The following is a 25535-nucleotide window of genomic DNA, read 5'->3' on the forward strand; positions in this document are numbered from 1 at the left end:
CTCCAAAATGCCTTTCTCTTCCAGTGGTCTCAACTGAAAGTGGAAGAGTAACAGCGTCACAGCACATAATGGTGATCAGAGAGTAGCCCAGTTGTACAGAGTTGTTTAATGATGTTAAAAAACTGGTAAACATTTAAAAAATTAAGCTATGGTAAGTTGTAGTAGAATTTTAATATATACATATGTGATAAATTTTATTCTTTTTTTTTTTTTTTAAATTTTTAAAGTAGGCTCCATACCTAGTGTGGAGCCCAACATGGTGCTTGAACTCACTACCCTGAGATCAAGACCTGAGCTGAGATCAAGAGTTGGACACTTAACCGACTGAGCCACACAAGGGCCTGCAGAAATTTCATTCTGTAGTGGCAATATATGGCAAACACTGAAGAAGGTTTTAGTACTACTGACAATAATAAAGAGTAGTAGCCAATATCTCTGGAATACTTGATATGTGTCACTTCCTATATAAGGGTTTTATACACATTATGTCTTCTAGGCTCTCATAGCAACTCAGTGAAAGGAGTACTATTAGTATCTCCATCTGATTCAAGTCAGATGACTACAAATGTTTAAAGACTAAGTGACTTAATCAAGGTTTTTTACATATTACTTAAACATAACATACACTGCTGGGAACCCTGGGTGGCGCAGCGGTTTAGCGCCTGCCTTTGGCCCAGGGCGCGATCCTGGAGACCCGGGATTGAATCCCACGTCGGGCTCCCAGTGCATGGAGCCTGCTTCTCCCTCTCCCTATGTCTCTGCCTCTCTCTCTCTCTGTGACTATCATAAAAAAAAGGAAAAAAAAACCATACACCGCTATAAGTGCCGTTAGCGAAAAATGCAGCAGGACACATCTTTGTAGGTACATACACATATACATATACAGACACATCTATTCACATCTATTCACATGGGCAATGAATCCCTTAGGCTATTTCACTGGAAGCTGAATTATTCAATCAAAGAACATGCACATTTAAATTTCTTAACTGTGCTGCCAAATGGGTCTCCAGAAAGTGATACAGGAATTCATATTCCTGCAAACAGTAAATAAGTACTTCTATTTTTCTACAACCTCTCCAACAATGAGCAATATTAATTATGTTTTTAATTAATAATTGTAATTAATAGTTTAAATTTAATTAGTTTTTAATTAATAATTAATAACATATTAATTGTGTTTTTATGTTAAAATCCTAAGTTATCTGGTAGGTAAAAAAAATCTGATTAATTTACATATCTCTCATTATCAGTAAGGCTGAGAAGACTTTTCCTATATGTTGTGCAAATCTAGTTCTTGTTACACACTGTCTGATCTTTGCTTTTCTATTGATGTACATGTCTTTTTCTTCTGACATGTATATATATTTACGTATACATATATACATATTTTTTATTATCTCCTACTTTTCATACTCTATTTTTTATACATGGATAAATTATTTCTACATCAGGATATAAATTTTGTTGGAGAATGACCAAGAACATTTTGAATATTTATTGGTAGTCATATTGTTTAAAGACATATATTTATTGTTATAATTGTTTTCAATTTTTATGTAAGCAAACATGATGTTTTTCCTTTATAGTGTTAGTATAACAATATGAAAGGCCTTTCCTTGTACCAAGATTATGGTTTTCTAAATCTTACATAGACTTTTTATAGTATTATTATGGTTTCAGCTTTTAGAAGCAAACAATATTCAAAATTAAATTCTAATTTTATATTTCCCCTCTAATTATCATATACCCCATCATTCATTGAATAATCAATCCTATTTCTATTTTTTTTAAAGATTTTACTTATTTGAGAGATAGAAAGAAAGTGAGAAAGAGCACAAACGGGGTGGGGGGAGGGAGAAGCAGTCTCACTGCTGAGCAGGAAGCCCAAAGCGGCACTCGATTCCAGGACCCCGGGATAATGACCTGAGCCAAAGGCAGATGCTTAACCGACTGAGCCACCTAGGCACCCCTATTTCTGCTATTTCAAAAAAGAACACTGTTTATGTTCTAAATTCTTGATACCTAGGTTTATTTCTAGACCATTTTTATTTGCAAATACAAAACGGATTTAATGAATTATATAGTAATGTGAATTATATCCCAAAAAAGCTCTTATTTTCTAAAAAGGCAACCCCTCTAAACTTACAAATATTGTGACTCTGAATAATTTGCTAATATATCACATTTCAGACGGTCTTAGCTAATATTATCCAATCTTTGAAAAAATGAAATAAAACAAAGTAAAACACAAAAATGCAAGATGTTAGTAATCTAATTTTTATTTGCATGGTGTAACTCATAGGATAATTTTATTATGCTTCATAACCCGAATATATGCTTTTTAACAAATATTATATAACATATTAAAGTGTTAAAAAAACAGCTTTAAGAGGCCTTCAGTATGTAGTTCCATTCACATCTTTGCTATACCACTTAAAAGCCAAGTGTCAAAGAAGTCAATTATATTCTGAGTTTCTAGAACCTAATATGCATCAAGAGACATGTCTTTGTATGATTTCCACTGTTTCTTTATGATCACTTTCTTAAAGGTTACAAAAAAGTCATTCCAAAACCTTCTGCTCCCTGATGTTTAAAAATGTTGTTGAAAGAATGAATACCAACAGGTTAGGAAAACCAGGTGAAGTAAAAGCAATTAATATCTGGGATCAAAAGTGAACAAAGCAGGACTTTTTAGAGATAGTAGCTTCTCTCCTTAGGGATCAATACTTTTACATAAGGTGAGGGGTGACATACTAGGAGAGAGAAGGCAAGCTGTTCTGGACAGAAGGCTCTGAAACTAGACAAATGGTGGAGCTCAGTGGAAAGGAGATCTCTAAAGCACTACAAGCACACCTGGATTTTCATCACACTCCCACCATCATATGCAAGTCACATACCCTCAGTCATTAACTTGGCCAAAATACTGAGTTTCTATACTGTGCCAGGCCAAAACAGAGAGGATTCATAGACTCATGGAACTTGTAGGATCGAGAAAGATATTAAACTAATAATCACATAAATAATCACATTTTGTTAAGTGCTATAAAAAAATACAAGAATATTTATTAGAATAAGGAGGCCAATAAGGAGGCCAGGTTTTCCAAAGAAGGTGAGATTAAGCTGAAATCAGCAGAAAAGATAAGATCTCCTTTCAAAGACTCTAATGTAAATCAAATGAGAAAGCATTTAAATGTTTGGAGAAAATGTCTGACACAGTAGGTACTCACTAAATTGTGATTACAACAATCTAGTTATTAAAATTGTGGCAACAAAAATGCAAAGGAAGCTACAAACATGGGAGAGATTGAGAATGAAGATTAATCTAGGAAGAGAAATAAAAAACAGAAGTGAAGTATTAGTTTGGGGTAAGGACTTTATGAAAAACTGAGAATTTAAGGAAAAAGGTCAGCCTTCAGGAAGAAACACATTTGGTTTTGCACAAAAGATTTAAAGTGCTAGTGGAAAAAAGACATTGTGTATGTTTGTGTGTGTGTGTGTGTGTGTGTGTGTGTCTGTATTAAATACATACATATATATATATTTTTTAAAGATTCATTTGTTTCAGAGAGCATGGGGAGGGGCAGAGGGAGAGGTTAGAAGGGAAGCAAACACCTCGATGAGCACAAAGCCAGGATGCGGTACTTGATCTCACTCTGAGATCATGACCTGAGCAACATCAAGAGTTGATGCTTAACCAACTGACCATGCCACCCAGGAGCCCCAACGTGGTATATTTCCAACAGCCAACTGGAACCAGGTCAGGATAAGAGAGAGGTTATGGCTAAAAATGAAGATTTGAAAGTCATCATGTGATAGTGAACTGAGTGACACTTCATGCCCTCAGTGATCCTGAACTTTTGACAAGACCTTACAAATTTAAGTATTAAAGATTATTAGCATAAAGTGAAGTCTGAAGTTCTGCACCATTGGTAACCTCCCTTTGACAAATCCTGCAGGACTGATAAATGGTAGTTTTTCAACAGCTAGGCATTTATGTAGATTATAAATCTTAATTAAAATTTAAGCACTTTTTGTTCAGTTGATGGATACAGACTTCCTATAATTAGACAGCAAGATGTCATGAATTATGTCCAACTATGGAAGATAAGGGATCTATGATGCAAATATCTATCATATACCACTTTCTATGCTATTTGTAACATTTAATTCTAACAAACTTTACAATCATTATTTTATCAAGTATTCCTTTTCTTCTTATCAGTTATATATTGCTAAGTTCAGTGATTACTCCCATGATTCTAACCTCCTCAACCTCTCAGTATCATCCCACATTTGGCTACTGAAGTTCAGTGACAAAACCCTTCTTGAAACACGTTCTTCTTTTAAACAGCCTAAGTCCACAGTCTCATGGAAATGTTTTATGCTAGGATGCTCCTCTGTTGGTCCACAAAGCTCATGCTGGGTTTGCTTCCCAAAGTAATAGTTAGTTGCTTTCTACACATCACGCCTAAGCACCTCCTATGATTTTGAATACCAGCTAGATCAATGGTTTCCAGAATATGATCTCTGGAAGGGAAGTATCACCATCGCCTGGGAAATTATTAGAAAGAGAAACTATCCAGTCCTCGCAGATGTAAAAAATCAGAAATTAGGAGTGGGCCCAGCAACTAGTGCTTTAACAAGCTCTTTTGTTGCTTTGGATGAGCTCTGAAGTTTGAAAACCAGAGCTCTAGACTAGTGCTTTTCACACTGCATGTTGAGACTCATTAGTCAGTCAAGCAATAAACTGACTTACAAACAGTATTTTAAAAAATGAAACAGGGGTGCCTGGGTGGCTCTGTCAGTTAAGCTCTGCCTTCAGCTCAAGTCAAGATTCCAGGGTCTTGGGATCAAGCCCTGCATGGCTTTGGGCTCCCTGCTCAGATTGCTTCTCCCTGTCCCTGTCTCTGTACCTGTGCCTCTGCCACTACCCCCTGCTTGTGCTTTCTCACTCTCCCTCGCAAATAAATAAATAAAATCTTAAAAAAAAAAAAAATAGAAAAACAATAACATTCTTCATATGTTATAAAACTAAGTAGTATTAAAAAAAACAGTAGTATTCTGTGAAACCTTTTTTTAAAATTATATATGCATGTAAGTCATCTATACTTCATTGTTAAGTAAAATATATAGGTTACTATGGATCACAATCTGAAAGAAAAAATCTGACCTATAGGAACATCTTAAGCCAGCTGTTCGTATGTCTGGTTCCTTCTGGTCACTTTGGCCTTATCTTGGCCTTTCTTTCCCATTCCACTTAATGTCGACTCCTCCAAAGCATTTATTCTCACACTATGCTGTTTTATTTTATTTAAACTATTTATCAATATTTTAACTATCTTATTGTTTATAATCTTTCTCTCTGCTGGAATATAAGCTAATATAAAGAGAGATCTTGTGCCCTGCTGTGTTCTTCCCAATACCTAGAACAATGTCTGCCCACCTATAATATCCACTCAATAAACATTTTCTGGCAGGATGAAGTTTATGAATAAGTAACTTACCAAAGTTCCCCCAAATCCGATTTTAACTGTACTTTAAAATTCTATGTATCCTATGTCTATGATCTAATACAATCACCACTTCCTGATGGGCCTAGGGCTTAGATTCCTGCTATCCCCTTCAAAGTCCTGGACCATGGGAGAGTTAGAAAATCATCCCTTCACAACTGTAAAAAGAAATACTTAGTTTTGTGACAATAAGAATCTGATAAAACAGTGAACCGATCTACTCTTAATTTTGGATAGAGGAGCGGAGCACTCATTTAACAAGAGTTAAGAAACAAAGAAAAAGTCATGGGATCCCTTTCACAAAGAAATATAAGAAAGCTAGAGGCGCCCGGGCGGCGGGTGTGGACGGCCTCTGAGCCTGTCTGGAGGCGGTTGCTCTTGCGCGGAGCTCTCTCCCCGGCGGGGCCGCCGTCGGCATGGCCCGAGGAAACCAGCGAGAACTCACCCGCCAGAAAAACATGAAGAAATCCCAGGAAATTAGCAAGGGAAAAAGAAAAGAAGATAGCTTGACCACCTCTCAGAAAGCAGAGGGACTCTGAGATAATGCAACAAAAGCAGAAGGCAGCTAATGAGAAGAAGTCTATGCAGGCAAGAGAAAAATGATGACTATGGAAAAACCTGGGTGCTACTGCCAACTAGGTGTATCATAGGCTCTAAGGTCAAAATTTTGTGGAGCGAACAATCATATGTTATATCCTTACAAAACTATTTTAGACTTTACCTTTCAGCCTGACTTAGTGTAATGTTTCATAACCATTCTTCAAATAATAAAACACTAACTGTGCATGTGAAAAAAAAAAAAAAAGAAAGCTAGAGGCTAGAGGTGTATGCTCACCTAGAGAAATATAAGAAAGCTAGAGAAATATAAGAAAGCTAGAGGCTAGAGGTGTATGCTCACCTACATTTGAAATGTGAACTACCTAATAAATACTCCATACAGTTCAAACTCTTCTAAAAAAGAGGTTAACAGTGAATTCAATGGCAGTAAAATGGGAAGGGAAAAGTATGCTAGGAAGGAAAAAATTAGGGAGCAAAGACAAATGGGAAGCCATACTCACAGCTCAAACATATTTGCTAGTGAATCTGTGAAATGTTATAGTCAGAAGATGATTTAGAATTAGAAGTGTTTTTCTGCCTGCAGTGTAAATCGGTGTCTTTCCTGAACCCCATGAATGTTGTGAATGTGTTTGTGCACATGTGTGAACACACATGTACATGACTGGACCTCTGGGGAGGGTGCTGCTACTATTCTATCCTACGGCCTCAAAGTGATATTCACTAGATATCCCCAAGTCCTTTGTACAGACCTCTGCAATAGTAGATGAGATTTAACTAATGGGAAGTATAGATGAGAGTGTAGGCTCTAGAGCCAGAGTATCTGGGTTTAAATTACATTTCTACTACTTCCTCACTGTGTAACCTTGGACATATTCCTTAATTTCTCTGAGCCTCAGTTTCTTTGTTCGTATAATTAGAGACCTCACAGGTCAGTATGTTGACTGAGTTAATAATACATAAAGGCCCGGCACATGGACATCAGTGTTGACAGCTATCACAGTCCTTATACCAAGCTCCTCATATGCTTTTCTGCTCATATCCTAACAATCCTATGAGGAAGGTTATCACACTCATCCCTTCCCCCTAGGGAAGTGTGTGAGCCATGAAGGGGTTAATTAACTTGTCCATGAATTCACAACTAAATGGAACTAGAATTAGAACACAATCTTAGTCACACACCTAAAGCAGATTTCCTAGCAACTATGCAAATATGGGCATTCTAGCATCCCAGAAATTATGAATAACCAACGAGGTATCTCCACTCTGCTGCAGCTGTCCTAATACCTGTATCAGAACAAGGGATTATGTAACACGTGTGCATACACATATCAATCATGTCCATCATGTGTAACTCTGAAAGAGAGGTTGAGAACCAAGGCACTATAGCATATTTATCAAATTTTGTTCCGACACTTTTGTATCCTCCCTTCCAGGTTGGTGACCCCAACAAGAAAAAAGGAGCTATGTTTTATTTATTTCATAACAGACTTACTTAACACTGTTAGTAAAAAGCAGTTGGCTTTCAACAAAGATTTGCTGAATAAATGAAGAAAATAATGCATAAATCGTTCTATAAAACGAAAGTGCAAATCAATTTTTTACGAAGCCAATTAAATGATTATAAACATATCTATTTATATTTAAACTTACATACCTAACTACTAAATTTAGAAAAATATCAAGTTATAAAATCAACATAATAATTATTAGTAAGAGCTATAAGAATACTTGTTGAAATTTCACTATGTGGCAGGCTAAAGGCTCTATCACCTTATTTTAATCTTTCCAACACCCCTCTCTAAAGGTAGAAACATGATTTTTATAGAAGAGGGCATGCTGAAGGTCATACACTAAGAAGTGCGACAGCCAGAATTTTAACTCTTTTGTTATCTATATCAAATTCTTTTTCTAAATTGTGAAGGGAACAAGATTATCTTTAAAAGAACATATGTATACTTATTTCATAAACTATGAAACCCATCCATTTAAATATATAATCCTGTAGATTTTACTATATTCACAAAATGTGCAATCATCATCAAAATCTAATTTTAGGGTATTTTCATCCCCCAAAAGAAATTCTATGTAAAATAGCAATCAGATCTAACTATACTTCACATGCGTAAAGAAATGCAAATTCTTTTAAATAAAGCCTCCATTAAATATATGTATGAATGTATATTTGATACAACTAATGCAAATAAAATTATGAAAGGAATTCTAAAGGAGAAAATATGACTTGGTGGCTTTTCTAATTTTGCATTAGCAACATCACCATCAATTTGAATACAGCAAATAATCAAGAGCTGACATCCACATCTAACTCGGATTACTGTAGGCCAAACTGCAAGTTAAAGGACTTCTTAGCATTCCTGCATTCATAGCCAAATAGTAAAACTAGGAGGAAATATAGATAAAATAGTTTAAGGCCTTTGATTATTTGCTGTATATTAGTGTAAAGGAGGAAAGTTTAAGAAAATAAAGCCACAAAAGTTAAGGAGATGCAACATTTCCTTTTCAGCAATATATGCTTATACACATTTTCTAAGAACCTACAGCCTTGCATTTGATAATTGACAATACTCCCGAAAGCACAATTTAATAAATTCTGCATTCACTTCAAATAATGAAAAGAAACTCACTGTTAGTAAATGCATATTCTTCTTCATTTTCATCACTGTCATCAGACGGAGCTTTGTAAGGAGGTGGCAGTTTCATTGGAGGTGGAGGAGTTCCTTGTCTCTGGAAATGCAAAATTTGAGAGAAGGGTTAATTGACTTTGCACAATCCTCATCCTCAACGACAAACAGGATAAAAAGATAACCTGGAAATATTTTGATTGCATCCAACTTCAGTCACATAACAAGGATTGTAAAACAATTTATTTTCTTATATTTATTTTGTAAGTGACTCTGTGATGTAAGCACACCACTACAGAAAACAGGAATTCAAAAGCACAGCATTTAAGACTGTTGACCTACCTGGAATAATGTATTCCTTTCCCCAGTGAGAAAGCCAATTATATATATTTTATTTACAGTATTATGAACCAAATAATCCAAATGAAAGACATTTTAACATAAATGCAAAAACTATCCACTGTATTAATTCTACATTTACACTGTTCATTCAATTGTAGAAGGTACAGATTTCATTCTTTAAAAAAGAGTTGAAAAAAAATAGTTGAAATACCAACGTTTTCTAAGAAAATATTCATCTGTAACTTAGAGTCAACACACATTTTACTGTTTTAAAAAAGAAAGAAATCTTTATAATGAATACTTTTGTACCTCTGTGTAACTACTCTTTAAATTTACACACCAAATGATACAGCACATAAACATTTGGTTCAAACTTAACTAAAGTAGAATAAAACTCTATGATCAGATTACCTTCACAGAACGTAAAGATTTTCTTGAACGCTGGGAAAAATAAAACATGCTAAAGTTTACAGAGATCCAAGCTGCTAAAAAGAACAGGAGCCGATAGACCCAAGCACTCCACAAATACCAAAATAACTGGATTAAGATTTGTTTTGCTACAGGACTTCAGTAGAGTACATTCAATTATGCTTTATATGACAAAACCACTAATGGCAGGATACACTCCAGTAAATGGACAATGACTGGTCCATTACAGAAAGCAGGCATGTAATAAATTCCTCCAAAGCAGAAAACACTCTCTGGGATCCATAAACAAAAACACACACCCAAATTTATTTAAGATAATGTCTAACTAATCAAAGCAGTACTTCATCTATACATAGAATATCCAAAAATCAATGAAACGCAGGAGTGATGAAGAGAAGACACCAAATATAAAATGCCTATTAAGCGACAAAAGAATACAGAAATGTGATCATGCTATGTCTTTATCCTTGCTTGGAAAACCTTAAAAGTGAGTTAAATGAAGAGTAAAAAAAGGCAAATTAATTACTTTCAGTAAACCTTCTCCTTAGAACCAGAACGTTGTAGGTCAAAGACAATACTTGGTACAACAGCCAGGTTTTACTACTGAGAGATGAATTCTCTTTAATGGGGTTTTCAAAATATATTTAAGAGGAAACTGTTTATACCACCAATTTATTAAAATAACTTCTACTGGCACTCTTGAAAAGAATATAGGATAAGCATGTCTTGGTCAGTGTAGAGCTTGAATGTGGGTTGTCATATGCATGGGGCATCTTTCTACTGCACAGGGGGGAAGGTTGTAGGCAGGGCCTGGTTCCCTCTGTGGCAATGAAGGCTGGAGCAAGGGACAAACAATATGGCCAAATGAATATAATCTCCTTGAGGGCAGAGACCAACAGTGTGGTATTCTCAACTCTGTGAACAGGGCCTGGTACAAAACAGGCCTTCTTTAAATATATGTTGAATGAGTAAAACACTAGTTGTCAGTCATGCTAATTAGATCTTCTAACATATTGACTTTCAGAAAAATGACCATGGTGGAAAAGGTTCTTGTCCAATAGCAGTGCATATTAATTCTGACTGGTAGAGATGCAAATTATTTTAGTCCTGTAGAAAGGATAACTCCAAAGGTGATAGTTTTTATTGCCCTGTAAGATGTTAACTGGTTTTGTATCTAAATTTGAATCTAACTTAATGCAATCTTTCTTTGAACAATTAATAAATATTTCATTCTAATTCTCTCTGAACCAGACTAACCATCTTGTTGATTCCCTCGTTAAGGAGTTAAGTAAATAACTGTACATTTTGCATAATTTTATAGGTTACTTTTTTTTTCTTAAATTATACTTTGTCAGTTATGGAAGTCCCACTGAGATGTTCAAGTAGACTCACCTTCCAGAACCAGTTAAACAGTGATGCCTGAAATAATGCAATTCATGAACTGCTTTAAGCCCACATACATGATTTCTTGGCACCCACAGTAAATCCTCAGTAACAACAGAACTTTGGCTTTTTGACTCTATTTCTCTAATTTCCAACCCTATGATTTTGTTTCTGATACTAAGCCAAGTTTGGTTCTGATATGCACTTGTGCTGCAAGCTATTTCCCATTAGTAGCAGCAATAAGTGGAGTTTGGTTTTATGGTCTGACAATTTAGTGGTATTTGAGAATCTATTATATATTGGTTCTAGAGGGATCTATTCTCTATAGGTTGAGCGACAACAGCAAATGTTAGTCTTTGTTTGCCTGTTGGGTGTTTTCTGTATAGCAGGTTATTTATTTATTTATTTATTTATTTATTTATTTATTTATATTTTTATTATTTTGTATAGCAGGTCTTGAGTCCACTGGAAAGAGTAACTTTTTGACATATATACCAGTGGTTTTGTGCATTTTTATGACTACATTTGTTGTATGGCTAAAGCTACAGGATAGAAGCTGAAAGTGCACTGCGTATCTGAAACTGAGAAAAGCCCTTACTTCTCACTGTGAAAAATATTTCCTTACCTTCAGATAGGTGCTAATAAATTGGAAAAAAATCTCTTTCTGATCCATTTGTAGAGATTAATAAGCATTATTTAAATCTAGTATTTCCAGAGTTTTCTGAAAAATAGTAAAACTAAACTCATATTACCTTAGATATGACAGCCTTTTAATTAAAAACCAAAATCCCTTTTTACAGAAACCACTAACTCAGAAGCATTTTACAATCCAGATTCACAAAATCAAAGTGATTTGGCAGCCCGGGTGGCTCAGCAGTTTAGCACTACCTTAGGTCCAGGGTGTGATCCTGGAGACACAGGATCAAGTCCCATGTCAGGCTCCCTCCATGGAGCCTGCTTCACCCTCAGCCTGTGTCTCTGCCTCTCTTTGTCTCTCATGAATAAATAAATAAAATCTTAAAAAAAAAAAGTGATTTGGTAATTTAAATTTAGAAACAGCTATACATTCTCCCTGATATTCTTGATCTTATTGATGTGGTATATAAAGCAAGCAAAAATATGTAACACTATAAAAATATTTATACCAATGTTGCATGATCTCCACATTCCACATGTCTACATGCTGTTTATGTATATATATACACACACACATATATATGTATATATATATATATATATATATATATATATATATATATATCAGAGAATATCACAAATTTTACACATGGCAGATAATTATTAGCCAATTGTAAGACCCAGCTCAATGTGGAATATCATGATAGAACACTGTATTACCTGTTTGTGTTAAGAATAATCAAAGAGTTGGGGCACCTGGCTGGCTTAGGTCATGATCCTGGAATCTGGCAATTGAGCCCTGAGTAAGGCTTCCTGCTCAGTGGGGAGTCTGCTTCTCCCTCTGCCCCTCACCCCACTCATGCTCTTTCTCTCAAATAAATAAATAAATAAAATCTTTTTTTTTTTTTTAAGAATAATCAAAGAACACATCTTGTAACATTCTAAGTGCCACTATGAGGATCACAAGAAATCATTTTGATCTTTGCAAAAACTTTCATGAAGTTCTCCTTAGCCCCAAGCTCTAGTATGTCTAGAATTCTCACTTGAAATAGATGCATGTCTTCACATCAACCTTATGGAGGTATAATTTACATATAATAAAATGTACTCAATTTAAATACTTATTTGGGATAGACACGTTTTAATAAATTTAACATGACTGCCTTTTTAGGGACTATTATGTTTGGTGGGAGACAACACTTTCATTTGGGTTGTACATAAAAAGAAAATGAAGAGAACTAACAGCAGGAGACTACTTCTCTGGGAATGAACATCTCCCAGTTGTCTGAGTGTCCATGACTCCTTTAAGACAAAGAGAATATGAAGTAACAATGAAGACAATTTTTAAATATATATTTTTAGGATTATTTATTTCTTTATTCATGAGAGACACACAGAGAGAGAGAGATAGAGAGAGAGAGGCAGAGACACTGGCAGGGTGAGATGCTGGCTCCCCACAGGGAGCCTGATGTTGGCCTCAATCCCAGGGCCCCGGAATCACTACCTGAGCTAAAGGCAGATGCTCAACCGCTGAGCCACCCAGGCGGCCCTGAAGACAATTTTAGAAGGAAAATAAAGAAGAGTTATGAGCAGTAGTTAATATTAGTATATCTATGAATCCTATGGCCTGTCATTTCACACTCCATGATGAAAAAACAGCACAGAAAATGGTGAATTGAGAAAAACAAGAAAAAAAAAACTAGGAATTTATTCAAGACCTGTTTGTGGATTTTTTTAGGGGGGAGGGTAATTTAGTTTCTTAGTCACACTCTCTTAAAAAAAAAAAGATCTCCAGTCAAAATTTAGATTTCTAGCCTAAACCTCTCCTAGTATTGGTTCCAGGTACTTTTTTTTTTTTTTAAGGTTTATTTACTTATTTTGGTGTGTGGGGGCGGCAAGCAAGTAGTGGGAGGAACAGAGGGAGACAGGAGAGAGAATCTCAAGCGGACTTGCTGCTGAGCAAGGGCACTCAGGTGCCCTGTTTCAGGTGTTTTTTATTGTCTGTCAGTAATTCTAGAGAACATGCACTGCCTTCATATTAAGGAGGAAATGCATAAAAGGAATCATTTCTAATGATGATACTTTTAAAAGAGATTTTAAAAGAGTTAATGCAATTTGTAACATATGACTTTCCAATTTGGGAACATCCCTCTGCCTATGCTCCCCATAGCATCCTGGGCATGCTTCTATCATCATAATTATATTTGTTTATTTCACTACATGTCGCATTCATCAGTGCACCTCTTGGAGTAAAGGTGCTTCATCATTCCAGAAGGTAGTATAGTGCTTGGCATGTCAACTATAATCTCAGACAAGAGACATAGTAAAGTACATTTTGTAACCACTGAATACTATAAAGTACATCTTGTAACCACTGGAAACATCATCCTGTAATAGAGCTGCAGATGCTGGTCTCTCATTGCAATCTTAACTTAGTGGTTAGCTTTTCTCTATACCAAGGAATTCAGCTGGACAGTCTTTCAGGAGTTTTGGTATTACAGAGCTCTTACTGGATTTTTTTTATTTGAATGCAAATATCCTTGCTTTGTATTGAGATTCAGTTTGGTTTAATGAAACAGGCCAAAGTTGATAAGAACCATATATTTATCTTTTTTCCTTCCCAGGATCTTATGTGGAATTATCCTGAATCAACTAAATTACCTTGTCCCCAAAAGTAATTAAATTAGTAACCAGTTTATTCATCTGTGTGTGGTTATTATCAGCAGACGGATATCTTGTCTGCTTCCTTTACATATCCTCAGACCACTGCACAGTAGTAACTGCCACACTAAAGGTTTCCAATAGACACTGATGGATGCTCAGATCTTTGAATCAAGACATGAATTGACAAAATTCCAGCAATAGGATAGGCTAAATATTCTGAGAAATTCATCTTAACCAGATAAAGATGACAGATAAAATTTCAAAAATGTGCTTTTGTAACTTGTGACTGAAGCCAGAAACAACCATAAATCCTAAATCATAAGGTAAAGTGGGGCACAGGACCGTGGCACTTGCCCAGAGGGCATGTGCAAATTCCTGGTGACCTGAAGCCAGAGATTTTGTTTTGTTTTTAGGATCCTTTATTCATTCATCAGATATGTACTGTGTGTCAATTAGGTGCCAGGCAGTGTTTTGGGCAATGGAGATGAGGATTATGAGAAAGATGAGCTCCTTGTCTTCATGGAGCTTCTTTTCCAGACCCTTTCAGATGCCACATTTTGTGGGTCTTCATATCTTGTCCCCAAATTACTTTAAGGTGGTAGTCACTGAATTCTACATTGTTTGCCTTGCCCCACTAGAATGTAAGCTCCAGGAGGCTAGGCAATTTTTGTCTTTAAAAACTTGTGATATACAGACACCAAAAAGTACACACATTTTAAAGTGCACATCATCACAATCAGGATAATGAATATAATCATCAATCCCAAAAGTTTCTCCATGCCTCTTTTTAATCGCTCCTTCCTTGAATCTCCATTCTCTTGAACTACTAATCTCCTTTTTGTCGGCATAGGTATTATTTTTCTAGGCATTTAATCCCTGTAAATTATGGCTGTTACCTCCAAAAGGCTGATAAAAATTTCTGCAAATAATGACCTGGATACTGTACATAACCAATATTTCTACAAGCAATAATCATGGTCTTCCAGAATCTACATATTATCTGTGTCTACTAACAGTTGCCAAAATTAACTATAGAATCCTGAACATACAGCATATGCTACTGCTAATCTGATTATAATTTATGTGATTAAAATCTGAATTCAAAGAAGGTAGCCAACCAGGTTAAAACACAATCCTATAATTCAGTGAGGAAACTAATAATACGGGCACCTGTGTGGCTCAGTGGTTGAGCATCTGTCTTTGGCTCAGGTCATGATCCCAGGGTCCTGGGATTGAGTCCCGCATCAGGCTCCCTCTAAGGGAGCCTGTTTCTCACTCTGCCTGTGTCTCTGCCTTTCCCTCTGTGTCTCTCATGGATAAATAAATAAATATCTTTTTAAAAAAAGAAACTAATAATACTTTCCTTACAGTTTTCAAGAATCTTTCCCCGCTAATGTTTTGATTGATCCCTATGTACATGTCTGTAAATAAAGTTTTCCGAAGTGATCAATTCAGTTATAGTTTGGGTTTTTTTCCCCTTAAAACAGGGTGAAATCCACAATGGGTGAAGTTTAACAACAGATTAAACCCACCAACCCTTTGGTTGAAGGGTAAGAAGAAGACAGAAGAGTATTTCTTGGCCTTGGCTTGAGGTGGAAAAAAAAGAAAAAAGGTGTTTCATGAGAATTCCTTATAAGCCCAGGCTCCCTCAGGTTGGAGACCTGAATTCATTCTGTGTATGGCTCAAAATTTTCCAAGCCAAAAACCAGGCACATATGAAAATAAAGTGGTCATAGATTTAGTGATATTAGATGAAACAGATGTTAGGGCATTACTAAGTAATGCTACATATGAATAAAGATAAAAATTTTTTTTAACTTGTAGACATCTAATAAATTACTTGAAAAAAATGTAAAATAAAAACTGGAAAATACATAAAAGAGACTAATTTTACTATCTAAATGGGAGATTGTTAGATTACCATGACCCAACACCCCCCACCCCCCAAACCGGTAAATATGTAGAATATCTGAATAACTGAATAATATCTGAATATAATATCTGAATAATAATTAACTTGCTCTAGTGACTTTGTATATAAACCTATACCCATTAACTATTATGCTAGGAGTGCCAGCTGGCCAGTGGGTGCAGTGTGCAACTTCTGATCTCAGGGTTGTGAATTCGATCCCCATGTTGGGTGTAGAGATTACTTAAAAATAAAATCTTTAGGGGCAGCCCAGGTGGCTCAGCAGTTTAGCGCCGCCTTCAGTCTATCTAGGGCACGATCCTGGAGACTCAGCATTGAGTCCTGCGTCGGGCTCCCTGTATGGAACCTGTTTCTCTGTCTGTGTCTCTGCCTCCCTCTCTCTGTGTGTCATCTCTCATGAGTAAATAAATAAAATCTTAAAAAAATATATTTTAAAAGAGAAACTATTATGGTATTCTTTTAAATCATGGAAATACATTTATAATAACTAAGAATGTGATAGGCCATAGGAAGTCTCAACTAATGTAAAAGAATATTACATAAACCACAATCTCTGATTATAATGGAAATAAGTTAGAAAACTATAGGTTTTTAAAAAAACATTCATGTGGAAATTTAAGAATATATTTCTAAACAAATATAGGTAAAAAGAAATCATGTGAGGACTAAAAAAAACTTAGTATTGAACAACAGATATTCAACTTGAAATCCTGGGATATAAAGAGGGACTTAGAAGAAAACGTACAATCATTTAATGATTATTTTAGAGAAAAGGAATGGCTAAAAATTAATAAACTCTACAACTATCTAAAGATTATGGTGGGGTGTGGAGTGAGGAGTAGAAGAAGAAAACCAAACAGAGTAAGGCAATATAAAGATGAGGACAAAATTAAGCAGAACAAACATAATACAGAGATGACTAACAGAGTTGAAAAATTGAAACTTCAAATAGAGGAATTATACACTTTGAAACTAATACAATGTTGGGTCATACCCTATTAAAATTTTTTTCGAGAAATTAAGTGAAAATTGCCTTAAAAATTAAGGAAAAAAAGTTAAAAAAAACCCAATAATCCTATATTCACAATGAAAAAGAACTATGGACAGAGCATGTATAATTCAAGCTATGATGATAACTTTTATACCAACAAATGTAAAAAAATTAAGTGATATCGATATTCCAAAAGAATCAGTAACCAAAACTGACTTTAGAAGAAAGAGAAAATCTGAATATTTCTGTAACAATTAAAGAACTGAATCAGTATTTTTCCCACATAGAAAACACAGGCCCAAAATGGCTTCACAGGCTAGTGTGACCAAAAATTTAAGGAATGAATAATTACTATTTTACACAAATGCTCAGAGAACTGAAAAAGAAGAAATACACATACACATATACACATACATTTTAGTGCACATACATTTTAGTATTTTAGTGCACATACATTTTAGTAGTCTTATATATTCAAAAGCAGATAAAATATTACATAAACGGGAAATTCCAGGTCAATCTCATTCCTAACCACAGATGCAAAAGTCCTAAAAGAAATAATGTCATCAATTTGCAAAAAAAGACCATGGCAAAACTAAATTTAATCCAAGAATTCAAGATTGGTTTGATATTAAGAAATCTATTAATGTAATTTATCACATTAAGGGATTCAAGGAAAAAAATTATATACACACCCACAATTATTTCAGTGAATGCAGATAATACATCTGATAAAACTGAAGGCCAATGCCATTCATGATAAAAATTCTTAGCAAAATAAGAATGAAAGGGGATACTTCCTTAACCTGAAGGATTATCTATAAAAACTTAAGCACACATCATATTCAATGGTGAGATGTTAAAAGCAATTTCTTAAGTATTAAGAAAAACACCAAAAATGTTAGCTATTGTTACTTCTTTATTAAATACAATGGAGGTTTTAGTAGATATAATAAGACAAAGATTGGGGAAAGGAGAGAAAAGAAAACTGCCTTTAGAGTGGTTATTACCTACACAGAAAAATCTACATTAGTATTAGAATTTGAGATTCATATTCTCATTAAAATTACTTTATATACACTTATGGAGGACAAAAAGACAATAGAAGGTTCTACATATAGTATTTAAAATATTTAGTAAGTTTACCTTTAAAGGTGGGTTTATGAGTGATTTTTGTTTCAGCTTTTTAGTTTTCCCAGCGTTCTGCACTAGATTATTTTATTTTTTTAAAAGATTTTATTTATGTATTCTGAGAGATACAGAGACAGAGAGAGAGGTAGAGACACAGGCAGAGAGAGAAGCAGGCTCCTCGCAGGGAGCCCGATGTGGGACTCAATCCTGGATCCTGGGATCACAACCTGGGGCAAAGGCAGGTGCCCAACCGTGGAGCCACATAGGCCTCCCTAGATACTTTATTTTATAAGGGAACATGGGAATAATGTTACAAGATGTCAAATAAATTCATAAAAATCAATTTTATGTCTATATACTAGCAAAAGAACAGAAATGCAATTTAAGATACTTAAAAGCAATACAAAATATAAGGGTATCTAGTAACAAAACCAAACCAAAAATTTACAATACCTTTCTGAAGAAAATTATAAAAGTTGAAAGACAAAAAAGAATTTAATATACAGAATGATATACCATGTTAATGATTAAAGAGGCTACATAACATAAAGATACAACTTCTTTACAAATTAAACCTACAGATGCGACACATTTCTCATCAAAATCCTCAAAGAGATTTTTTTTGTGGAATTTGACAAGCTAGTTCTAAAATTCATATAGAAAATGAAAAGGACACAAACAGTTAAAGACACTTCTAAAGAAGAAATATATCAAGGAAATTGCTCTACTAGAAAACAAGCTTTATTACTAGGCTTTAATAATTGAGCTGGTGCAGCATTTGTGCTGGGACAGATGGGAAAACAAAGAGAAAGCTCACAAGCAGATTCCCTCTGATAACCGGAGCGAGGACAGAAGTTGCACTGCGTAAGTCAGTAGGTAAAGGAGGGCCTATTTTAAAAACAGTAAGATAGTTATCTTTATGGAGAAAAAAAATAAATTTCATCCTTACCTGATACCATATCCTAAAATGAATTTTAGATTGAAAATCTAAAATTTTTATCTCTAGAATAGAGGTGGGAAAACAGGAATGGATGACTAATTCTGATTGATGGTATGGATGTTCTCTCAGTAGACATTATCTTTGAGCTGCTCTTTGGAGGATAAAAGGAAGAGCAACGTAGGAAATGGATTTCCAAGCTGAGAGAACAGCAAGATCAAAGTCCCATAAACTCCCAAGAGTAAGAGGCATTTTCTGGGCATGGACAATCAGCCCAACTGAACAAGAAAGACAAAGATGATGAGGGACGACTGGTGCTTTATCACATTTTTGCACTTCTATTTCACTATGTTTCTGGCCTTCATCCTGGCCAGAATCAGCTATATTCGCAGGAAGGAAACATTATTAGTGCAGTCCTTCTAGCCTAGTAATAGTCAAAACACCATTCTTATTAATCGCAGCTCAGATAGGCAAAAAGACACCAAAAACATTTTTTAAAGGCGTGAGAGGTTCAAATTACCTTTTCTTTTTTTTCTTCAGTATTTTGATCCTGGTTATTAGCGATTTTGTTGGCCTTGTTATGCGCACTAGGAATGACCTATGACCACACACACACAAACACACACACAAAAGAAGGAGTAAAACATTTAAATGTTGTAATCATTACATTTCTTAATGTATTTTTTAAACAGTTAAAATCTTACTTAACTAAGTGACTTCATCTAAAAAGTAAAGACATGAGAAGTAGAGTTTAAGGGGAACAATACAATTTGAAAAGTACTACAAGCTAGATAACCCAAAATATTGTGTGAAAGTGAAGTAAAGATAATGACTAAAATGAAAGTCAGGATACTGATTGTTATCCAAACATCTCATTTCGCAAAATATTTTTAGGAGTGAGCTACATGAATCCCTAGAACATGGATGCATCATTTATTGGCTAGATATACCTTATTCATTATGGTACCCAATTCAAGTATGTTATCTGCACATTGTGCACTCAATAAATATTTCACTATACTGTTAGCATGAAGATAAATTACAAATATACCTATATCCCTGGATAAAAGCTCAATGAGAGCTGGGATTTAGTGATTTATCACTATATACATAGCACTCAAAAAGAACTTATTACATAGTTGCACTCAATAAATGTTTATACGTGAAAGGAAATAGTTTCATTTCATAGAAATACTCTTAATTCTCAATGGTGCCAACAGCATAGATTGTTTTATAAAAAGAAATGAGTCAAAAAGTAATCTATGAAACATCTTAGGAAAATATAAAATTTTTAGTGATTTTTAAAAAAGGCTTCTCGAATAGTTAACGCAAATAATCTTGGCATAGAATCTGATGACAGACATGAAGGTTGTAAGAAAAAACAAATCTTCTTTCCCAGAAATGTAAAGAAACTGCCTGCCTAGGGATAATTTAAAAAACAAAACAAAATAAAAAACACCTCTGTCTAAATGCAATTTAAGATTATATTTTCTTCACCTCACCTTTAGTATGGAGTCTATAAAGAAATAAACTAATATTGGAATAAATGAGAAAGTTGCAGAAATGTTTCATTTTAATAAAAAACAGCAGGGGCGCCTGGCTGGCTCAGTTGGTAGGCATGAGACTCCTTACATTGGGTATTGAGACTACTTAAAGACGGACAGACAGAAAGAAAATAGTAATGACACATCAACATATGTTTAATGTTTTATATGTGAACAGACACTGTGTTAGTGCTTAAGTATTTATTCTTCTATTTAATACACACAACAATCCAAGTCAGAATTCAAAAACTGGTAGGTCTACAGAGATGTATTTCTTGTCCTGAAGAATCTTAAAGGACTTTGCCTCCTTGACGAGCTTGAATTCTTGTCCACACTGTACCTATTTTCTCCTCTGGGAAAAACTAACAGAAGCTGAACAACAGAAGCTCTGGGATGGGACACAACTGCTTTTTGAATAGCCAGAAATACACCTCTGTAAGTGTATCATTAGCAAAATTTGGAAAATCAAAGGCTAAGAAGACTGCATCTTTAATAAAAATAGAAGGCAGCATATTTCTTGTGGAAGAAAAAGCCATATTTTTATATGATCAATATGCAAATATACACATCAGAACAGTTTAGATGCCATTATGAAACAATGGCATTAGGGCAACACAAATGGAATATAGGGGAAAAGAAAGCAACATATGATAATAAATTTAATGAACTGAAGTAATGACCCCCAATTTCAAACAGGTTTGTTTCAGAATGTGGAAAAATAATATAGATGCTACTGTGAAATGTAGTTATGTTAAGTGGAAAAAATTTACCCTGGCATAAAAACTTTCTATAGAGAAGTGTAGTATAAATTATTGCTTCTGCTCTTAAATAAGAATTTGCCAAATAAATCTAAGTGGAAACCAGGAAATAATCTGGAACTTTACCTTCTGAATTCAGGTTCCAGAAATAAAAGTGATAGTCTCAACTGCCTTCTCAATATTGTAAGAGTTAAAAGGATTCCAAAAAGGAATTAAAAAGTGTATTCCCCAAAATGTCATATATGACAATGAGAAGACTCTATTCAGTTCATCACTCTCAATCAGTCTTGGGGGTATCAACACAGTACTAAGACTGGAAGGAATCATATTGCACCACAATACAGCACAGCAGAGCTGCCCTAGTGGGGTGAGACTGCAGACAGGTCAAAATAGAAATGATGCCCCTGCCCTCAGTGCAGCCAAACATCTGTTTGCCCAATTTGCCCTACAAATAGTATTTTCTGTATGCCTTGACATACAAAAGGTTGAAAAGCACTGCATTACTTATTGAAAAGCATTAAAAAAAAATATGCAGGGACGTCTGGGTGGCTCAGCAGTTAACCATCTGCCTTTAGCTCAGGGCATGATCCCGGGGTCCTGGGATTGAGTCTCACATTGGGCTTCCTACATGGAGCGCCTGTTTCTCCCTCTGCCTGTGTCTCTGCCTCTCTCGTTAATGAATAAATAAAAATCTTTAAAAATAAATAAATAAAATATGCAGGTTTTCTACTGTTCAGAAGTGCCTATATTTTGAACAGGTGTCCTCCACTATCAAAAAGAAACCTAAACATTTCTTCCAGTCACAGGGCTTAAGGGTGATATTTCTGCTGCATATTGCAATGTAAAACATGTATCCAGCTGGTGACATCTATGAATCAGAGTTCTAATTCCATACCAAAAGAGCAATTTATTATAGATTTATGGTTAAATATTGCTAGTTTTGAATTTGGAATGTCCAACAGAACATGAACCATGTTTGCATTTTTACACTCTTAACAAATAGAATATGGTGATACCTTCTAGAATGTTTTCATGCCTGACTCCCTTTATGTTGTTCAAAGTATTTTATAAACAAAGTAACTGGCCCAGAAGAGTTAAGTAATTTGTCTCTAAGTTAGCAAAGCTGGTAAACAGTGAATCAAGGAATGGAAAACAGGTCTGACTCCACAGCCTGTGATTTATACCAATGCAGACCAGAATGACTCAACGTTGACCAAAAGACCAAAATCAAAGAAAAATCATGAAAGTGAAGTTAATAACTAAATCTGTATATAAGTAGTGCTTTTTCTGGGTAAGAGTAGGATCAAAATGAAAATATGTAGAAAAATACATGGAGGCAAAAGCTTGGTCCATAGATATACAGAAATATTTTTTGAAATATATAGAGAATAACATTTTTGAAAATAGCAACTAAAGCTTACTCTTGGAGTGGATGACAAGCTCTGAACAATGAACACCACAGGATTTCCTGCATTCTTAATGGCCTCAACTGCTTCTCTGTGTGAGGCATTCTGCAAATCTACTCCAGAAACCTAAAACACAGAAGTAATTGTATTTCAATTAGAAAGGCTATAGAATTCACATGTATTATCTAGTTATGAGAATAGCCAGAGTCCAATGAATTAGACCAAAGTAAAAAAATAGTAAGACTCACCCACAGAAAGCTTTGTTGTTTTAAGAGAACATATTTAAGGAAAATAATACTCTACCTTCAAGAAAAGTAAGACAAATATCTTAATAACAAAAGCCCTGGTTAAATATAATTATCCAAAATAGGTAGCTCAGTCAGTGACACAACTTAAGAAGCTTCTGAGCTGAGATGCCACCTCTGCCATTAACACAGCACATAATCCTGAGTGGGGACAAGGGAGGATGGTCTGGACTTCTAAATTGAGGAGTATGATATTTCAAGCAAATTGTCCATTATTTCAATTGAGCAGTTGAATATTTTATCAAATTATGTTTTAAAAAAGAACCATGAAAATATCTATAGGTTCTTTTTACTAAAAGTGTACTCTGTTCAGTAAATTGAGTTAAGTATAAACAGCTTCTCATAGAAATTTCAGAGAACCTAACTTGCAAACATGTTCATAATCTCCAAGAGCATTCTGTATTTAACATATTTAACAGAACCAATTTTTCAAATTGAAAATGTAACAAAGCCTTGAAAAATCTTGGGGTAGCTTATGGTCACTGTGGCACAAGTTAGGGAGACTGGCTTTAGACAGGAACACAAATATTTCATGTGTTATCCCAGATACAGTCAGAAAAAAGAAAAAAAAAAAAGATACGGCATGCAGTGAGAGCAAGGGGAAGTTCCTTTTTGACTGCTTCTATTTTCTCCGTGAAATACGAAACATGTACCATTAACCGAGATTAAGATTGAGGAAGGCAGTTTAGGAGGTGTGAAGGAGTTACCTCTGGAACCAGGAGAATGAAACACCCATGGAAATATTACAGGATTGCAGGAGAGAACTAAAGATTCACTTGAGAAGGAGCCCATGAGTTTAAAATGAGACCAGACAGCATAGCTGGTTATGTTCTACAGCCATGCTAGGGACCTGAAATAGGCAAAGAGCTGCATTTAACTTGGATGTGTTTTCCCCAGACAAGTTCAGTAAAAGCAAAGGGGATCCAAGTTGCTGGAAGTGATGAGGATGATCAGTCACTGAAGCAGGGCAGAGTAAGGAGAAAAACGAGCTTATTCAAGAAAAATTTTTTTAAAGATTTCATTTATTTATTCGAGAAACAGAGAGAGAGAGGCAGAGACACAGGCAGAGAGAGAAGCAGGCAGAGAGAGAAGCAGGCTCCATGCAGAGAGCCTGACGTGGGACTCGATCCCGGGTCTCCAGGATCACGCCCTGGGCTGAAAGCAGGCGCTAAACCGCTGAGCCACCCAGGCTGCCCAGTGAGCTTATTCAAAGCTGAGGGACACAGAGGTAAGGGCACTAAGGTAGGAGACAGGAGCCTGGTGTGTGAGAGGGGTCTAAATGCAGGGGAGTATAAAGCACAGTGGAAGAGGGAGAGTGCAGAGAGGTGGTCAGGGAGGCAGCTGAAGCCACACGACTGAGAGGCCATGGCAAGAACTTTGGCCTTTGATTCTTTTTTTTTTTTTTTAATTTTTTATTTATTTATGATAGTCACAGAGAGAGAGAGAGAGAGAGAGAGGCAGAGACACAGGCAGAGGGAGAAGCAGGCTCCATGCACCGGGAGCCCGATGTGGGATTCGATCCCGGGTCTCCAGGATCGCGCCCCGGGCCAAAGGCAGGCGCCAAACCGCTGCGCCACCCAGGGATCCCTTGGCCTTTGATTCTAACAGACATCCACAGGAAGGTTTTGATGCTCTGTAAAACCTCTTTTCCCATATGAACTCAGGAAAGATATGAATAGTAGTAAACGAATATAGAAAAAAATTTAAGTGAAGCTTAAAAGCCATCACAACAGTTTGATAAAGCACTTTTAAAAAAATATTTTTATTCACAAAAGATACAGATACAGAAGTAGAGACATAGGCAGAGGGAGAAGCATTCAACAATAAGAGAAATAGGGGATCCCTGGGTGGCTCAGTGGTTTAGCGTCTGCCTTCGGCTCAGAGCGTGGTCCTGGAGTCCTGGGATCAAGTCCTGCATCGGGCTCCCCACAGGGAGCCTGCTTCTCCCTCTGCCTGTGTCTCTGCCTCTCTCTATGTGTCTCTCATGAATAAATAAATAAAATCTTTAAAAAACAAACAATAGGAGAAATAGAAACTATAGAAGAACATCTTCCAGTAATAACCAGCTTTTGTTTCCCCAACACAGATTTCCACAGGGTTAAATGGGAATCAGTGAAGTTGGGAAGTTAGGGAAAAAGTGGAATTCTGTTATATTAACAACAGAAGTATAATCTTAGATTTTTCTCAGCTTTAAATTGATAACCCTAGAAGTATATCCATTCACACAGGTAGGATCTATTTCTAAAAATGAAATTAAATTCTAACTTTCCAGTTCAAAGAATTCTTAATAGAGACCTAGATCCTTTATGCAATTGTTTCAAGGCAGTGAGAAATGAGTATTAAACTTTATTTAAAAACAAAACAGGGGA

The 25535-nt window shown here is 35.5% G+C and overlaps 2 protein-coding genes across 15 annotated transcripts in view; one reads left to right on the forward strand and one right to left on the reverse strand.

Moving 5' to 3' along the window:
• The window catches only part of PATJ (PATJ crumbs cell polarity complex component), a 358484-nt gene that overhangs the window by 188552 nt on the left and 144397 nt on the right, over positions 1–25535 (reverse strand). For all 14 annotated transcript variants that reach the window (XR_011995974.1, XM_072730762.1, XM_072730764.1 and 11 more), the window contains exons 25-27: positions 22877–22987; positions 19674–19751; positions 8714–8813 (exon numbers count right to left, since the gene is read on the reverse strand). Coding sequence is in view for 13 of the 14 variants with exons in the window: in XM_072730762.1 (XP_072586863.1) it covers positions 8714–8813; positions 19674–19751; positions 22877–22987 (289 nt within the window). In the remaining variant the exon portion in view is untranslated. The remainder of the gene's footprint in view (positions 1–8713; positions 8814–19673; positions 19752–22876; positions 22988–25535) is intronic.
• Positions 5847–6297, forward strand: LOC112926081 (small EDRK-rich factor 1). Its single transcript, XM_026006970.2, is given in 2 exon segments — positions 5847–6030; positions 6032–6297. Coding segments are annotated over 2 exon segments (186 nt in total). The 5' UTR covers positions 5847–5929; the 3' UTR covers positions 6117–6297.

This window comes from Vulpes vulpes, chromosome 12 (assembly GCF_048418805.1).
Source record: "Vulpes vulpes isolate BD-2025 chromosome 12, VulVul3, whole genome shotgun sequence".
NCBI lineage: Eukaryota > Metazoa > Chordata > Mammalia > Carnivora > Canidae > Vulpes > Vulpes vulpes.